The sequence below is a fragment of the Diplotaxodon limnothrissa genome, linkage group LG3, assembly GCF_057381915.1.
Source record: "Diplotaxodon limnothrissa isolate DT_005_m linkage group LG3, D_limnothrissa_male_GT1.1, whole genome shotgun sequence".
Classification (NCBI taxonomy): domain Eukaryota; kingdom Metazoa; phylum Chordata; class Actinopteri; order Cichliformes; family Cichlidae; genus Diplotaxodon; species Diplotaxodon limnothrissa.
In genome coordinates, this window is record NC_140598.1 from 21,615,796 (window position 1) to 21,621,639 (window position 5,844).

Genomic DNA, 5,844 nt, shown 5'->3' on the forward strand with positions numbered 1-5,844 from the left:
TGGACAGTGAACGAGTGACGGACTCTGAAACACACATGATAAGTAATACAGACTTGGAGTGGTCTCTATTGTGAAGCATAATCAGAGTACGATTACTGTACAGTACTGTAATTTATACAGTGTTGAGAGTTTGCATCAATTGTGGGATTGTGTGGGACTTACGTGCACATAGTTGTTTTGTAATTCTTTGACTCTTTCTGAATTGCATTCTAATGGCGCCCTCTAGAGCTGCTTCATCCTCAGATTATTTCTGTACAAGAAATGATCCACTGTTGATTAGCTGACCCTATCAATATTTTGAAATATGTTGAAATATGAAAGATGTTCCCGACAACCTCGTGTTGGTAAACTTTCAGCTCTGCAATACAAATAGTATATTGTAAAATACTGTGAATAGAAATCCTGTGCGGGAATACAAAGTAGGAATACATTTCCCAAATACGTGAAACATACTTTACAGTATTTTCACGGTCTACAGAACACAGTCTACAGCCACATAGTCAACCAAAATCCCACAATTGATGCAAACTCTCAACACTGTATAAATTACAGTACTGTACAGTAATCATACTCTGATTATGCTTCACAATAGAGACCACTCCAAGTCTGTATCACATATCATGTGTTTCATGTGTTGAATGACAGTGTGTTCCTTGTGCAAACAAGAGATTTTCTTCCTGTAAATTGTGCCAAATGCAGAAAATTTGTGTAGTGTTTTGAAAATAGTGTTTTAAAACTGCAATTTGAGTGTAAAGCAGGAATTGTGCTTCTGGTTTAGCAGAATTGGTTCAGGGAGTCGGTGGATCAGTTACATGTTGTAGTCATTGTGTCTGAAGTACAAGTAATTGTGTGTAAACAACTGGGAAAAACTGTAATATGGCTGTTTTAATCTTTATGTATTATGTGTTTTATTTATTTATTTTGCTGTTTTCTGTTATTCTATTGTTTTTAAATTATTTTCTGCACAGCTCTTTAGTCCTGTACTACATATTTTAAAGGGCTTTATAAATAAAATTGGATTGGATTTAGAAAACCTCAATGTCCATTTATGTTCCTCCACCTCCTCCACGCTGGTGTCCTAGACCTCCTTCCTCTCCCTCCACCTCTTCCTTTGCATGTCTTTGGAACCATTATTTCAAAGCTGACTTTGGCTGTTTTGTCTCTCCATCAAAGTTTCAGATTGGTGTGTGATACGATTTGACTCCCAGTGTTTCCACTTCATTAATTGTGCTAATTTAGCTGAAGCTGTGCTGATGTGAGTTAACATTATTAACTGCTAGTGCTTTCTAAGTGACCACATGGCGTCAGCACTGAAAAATTTAGATATTTGTGTGTAGAAATTTGCAGTAACAATTCATCACATCTGACTCATGTGGTAAAGCAGGAGCATAGCGTTTATAGTTCATGGAAATGGGTGTTCATTTTGGAAAGTGGCATTATGGTTTCGAAATTCGGTTCACAACACTGGTTAAACAATCGATAAAAGCTGTAATAAACAAACTGATTAGAGAGAAATACCAGGTGACTCAAGACTTTTGCACAGTAATGTCTGACTTACAGTGATTTTTCTGGGAAGAGCTCTGTGTGAGGAAGTGTTGTAGATCTACACCTGTGTGTGTGGATTGTGATTATTGATGTGTAGCTGGGCCCAACATGCAGTGAACACACCAGTCAAACAAACTGAAGGTCAAAAGAGCTCGAGCACAGATCAAATCAAAATCAAATCAAAAATATTTATATAGCACATTTAAAGACCGAAGTACACCAAAGTGCTTTCCAGTAAAACCATGATACAGAGAAAATCACAATATAAAATATATAATAATTACATAATCTAAATGCAGAGCCAGATGTAAATCACACTAATTAGCCTCAAATGAAGACTTAAAACAGAAGAGAAGAAAAGAAAATCTAAACATTACACAAAGAAAATAAAAGAACTAAACTCTATAAATTCTAAAAATGTCTTTTCTTCTGGCACTCAGTACAACAATTGATGTTCCTTCGGGTGGAAGACAGCTTTTGAAACAAAATAAAGCATGGATGATTTTTATGGAACGCCAGGACTGCCATAATGAATTAATTAAATATACCATTAAATAATTAATTAAATGTGTCAATAATTAATTAAAATTGGAATTAATTAATTAAATATGTAGTTATGACACATGCAATTAATTAATTATTGACACATTTAATTAATTATTTATGCATTTCACATTTTAATTAATTATTGACACATTTAATTAATTATTTATGCATTTCACATTTTAATTAATTATTGACACATTTAATTGATTATTTAATGATATATTTATTTATTTCATTTTGGCAGTCTCTGATGACCTCTCCTGGACTGCAAATACCCCGGCGGTGGTAAAAAAGGCCCAGCAGCGTCTCCACTTTCTGAAAGTGCTCAGGAGGAACAACCTGGAGGAGAGGCTGCTGGTGACATTTTACAGAGCCACCATAGAGAGCATCCTAACGTACGGCATAACAACATGGTATGCAGGGTGCTCAGCTGCAGACAGGAAAGTACTGCAGAGGGTCATCAACACAGCCCAGAAGATCACTGGCTGCTCTCTGCCCAGCCTGGAGGTCACTGCAAACTCTCGGTACCTCAGCAGAGCTGGCAATATCATCAAGGACCACTCTCACCCCAGCAACCAACTGTTTGAACTATTACCGTCAGGCCGACGGTACAGGTCACATAAAACCAGGACAAACAGATTCAGGGATAGCTTCTTTCCCAGAGCTATCACCGTAGTAAATAAGCACAAAAACAATTGAACCTATTCCATACCGTCACTGTCATTATATTAATGCTGCTATCCTGTATATATTGTACATACTATTGTTTGAGTACTTACGATTGTCTTTTTGTACTTTTTATATTTTACATTTATATTTATTATTGAAACTTGCACCAAGGGAGTGGCACTCCAATTTCATTGCACTCTGTACAATGACAATAAAGACTATTCTATTCTAAACTACAGATAAGTGTGTTCAGCCCAACTAGTTTATCTCATTACAGCAGTTTGATGTTTCCCTTTGAATCCCCCTGAAGATCCTGACAGTGAAGCACGTACATAATACTCCAGCCTTTCAACTCTGAGCTTATTTAGTTCTATTAATACACTGAAATCTCATTTGTGTCATGAAGAAAGTCTTTAATCAAACAGAATTCAAAGATCAGAAACATTTCATATATGGAGTTAAACATGAATCATTGTTTCAACAACATATTTATTGTTGTCATAAACAGACAAGAAGACAACAACAAACTGCTCCTCCCATTCAACACATGTCAGTCCATATCCCAGCAAACTAAATCATCTCCATTTACACATCAAATAGAAACATGAATCACTTGTAATGATTAGAAACTTGATAGAATTTCAAATCTAGTTTGGGGAGTCATTCAGTGAGAAACAGTGAAATGATTTTCCATGTGAAAAGGTGGACAGCAGAAACAGAAAGAAACAGTGAAACTAAAAGAGAAACAAAGAGCTTTGGAACAACGAGGCAGCAGGAGGACAGCTGCAGTTTAACAGCTTCAACTCACTGACAGGAAACAACATTAGAAACATCATCATCCTCAACTCATCTGCTCCACTGACACTGACACCTTCAACGGACACACCTTTGCTTTACCACCAGTGTTAATGTATGGAAACATCCTGTGAGTGAAAGTGTGTGTGAAGGTGTATATGTGTGTGTTAGTATCAGGATCAGAGAACGACAGCTTTCCTCTGTTCCAGTCCAGATTCACTCTGATCCTCTGGAGCTTCTTCTGGACTGGGAGAACAGTGAAAGGAGCTGATGGTGAGAGTGTGTAGTACATACCTAAACTGCACACTATTCCCCATAATCCAGACTGTATGCGTCCCTTCCTCTGCACAGACTCTGCTAACACACCCAGTTCCCACCCTGTACTGTCTCCTACATCAACATCCCAGCTGTGAGTCCCTGAGTTAAAGCCCTCAGAGCCCAGGACAGAGCAGAACAAATCAAATCTCTCTTGATTATCAGGAAGCTGCTGCCTCTCTCCTCCTCGTCTCACACTGGTCAGATCTTCAGACAGGATGAGGTTTGGATCAGCAGTGTTTGGGTCCAGGATGAGAGGAGTGTAGGAGACCATGTCCTTCATGTTGTTCCAGATGTTGAAGGTCAGGTTGCCCAGGTGTTTGGCCTGGTCTATCAGAGCTCCTGAGGGCAGCTGTGGATCATCCAGCAGGGGGCAGCGCTGGACTCTTTCCACTGCAGCCTTGTAGTTGTGCAGGAATGAGACGTCTTCAGCTCTCAGCTCCTCCTCTGTGGCTCTGACTGTGTCTGAAAGAGCTGCTATCTCTCTGCTCAGAGCCTCCATCATCGCACTCTTCTGCTCCTCTTCCTCCCTCAGTGCAGCCAGCCTGGCCTCCTCTTCCTCTGCTAGAAACTGGTGAAGCTTCTTAAACTGCTCCTTAATCTGCCTCTCTGTGTGTCGGGCCTGGACCTTAATGTGTTCTGCTGTTTGATCAAACTTCACTTGAACTCGTTTGCAAACCTTTAACTTCTTCTTTAAGGGCTCCAGAGTTTCCTGAAGTTCCTTCTTGTGTTGTTGTGCAGCTTCATCAATGGGTCTGAATCTGTGATTGGTGTGTTTTTCTGAGTCTCTGCAGACGACACACACTGGCTGCTGATGGTCCAGACAGAAGAGTTTGAGTTTCTCAGAGTGCAGACTGCAGAGATCCTCTGAAGCTCTCTCCTGTAAGAACGACTCACACAGGTTCTTTAAAGCTCGGTTTAAAGGTGGATGCTTCTTTGAAGATATTTCCTTACAAACTGGACACTCACGTTCCCCTTTCTCTCTCCACCATCTCTTCAGACAGTCTTTACAGAAGCTGTGGCTACATGACAGAAGAACAGGATCTCTGAAGACCTGCTGACAGACCGGACAGCAGAGATCCTCCTCTGATCTGGAAGCCATTGAGTCTGTGAGTGAAGCTGAAAACAGCAGACAGGCAGTACAGTCAGTCCTGGCTCCCCTCCCTCCTCTACCACCTTCACTGAAACTTCCTTTGAGTCGTGTTTTTGCTCAAACTCACATTCAGTGTGTGGAGCGTCAGCAGCTTGAAGCAGCAGTGTTGGAGTTTTCCACTTTTCTCTCCTGTAGCTGGACTCACTCAGAGGAAGCTGCTAGTTTGGTCTGAGCTCAGTCTGATCGTCTGTGCGTCTCTCTGCACTGAAGAAGAAAAACAGCCAGTTTCTTCTTCTTCTTTCTTACAGTTGTACTGGCGGTTGGCAAACAATTGAAAGGTGCATTACCGCCACCAAGTGGTATGGAGTATGGTCTGGAACGACGCTCGAAAAAAAAAAGCCAGTTTCCTGGTTTGTTGCGTGTTAAACACGTGGGGGGCGGAGCTTCATTCAACTTCCTCTTATAAATGTGTGAGTGTGACAGCAGAGCGCAGACTGTCACCGCAGGTCAAAAAGTAAACATTTTGTGAAGTTCAGAAAATAAAGCATGACTCAGTGTTGCAGCTGTTTGGCAGTTTTTCTTTCAAACTTTCTTCTGATTATTAGAAGGGCTCGCCCCGCCCGCAGACTGTGGACCAATAGGAGAGCTGGCAAACTGTAGACTACCAATCGTCTGTCGACGGAAGTTGCGTCACCAGAAAACAACAACGGCACCTCCGCTATGTTTGAAAAGTCGCTTTTCTTTTATCTTTACAGTAAGTTATCGACTTTAAGATATAAGCTGGAGGAAATAGACATGAAAGAAAATATTATATGGTGTGGGCATTTTAATGCACACCATTCGTTATGGGTGAGTGAGAAAACAGACTACAATGGTAAAGG

General features: G+C 40.5%; 1 protein-coding gene across 1 annotated transcript; it reads right to left on the minus strand.

Moving 5' to 3' along the window:
• Window positions 1-3,601: 3,601 nt before the first annotated feature.
• LOC146634913 (nuclear factor 7, ovary-like) lies at window positions 3,602-4,972 on the minus strand. Its single transcript, XM_085342841.1, has one exon. It carries the CDS (start codon window positions 4,970-4,972, stop codon window positions 3,602-3,604), a length of 1,371 nt encoding a protein of 456 aa, XP_085198967.1.
• Window positions 4,973-5,844: the final 872 nt, after the last annotated feature.

What these genes read in the sequence shown, in the direction of transcription:
- LOC146634913 (XM_085342841.1), bottom strand. Translation starts at nt 4,972, where the DNA reads ATGGCTTCCAGATCAGAGGAGGATCTCTGCTGTCCGGTCTGTCAGCAG.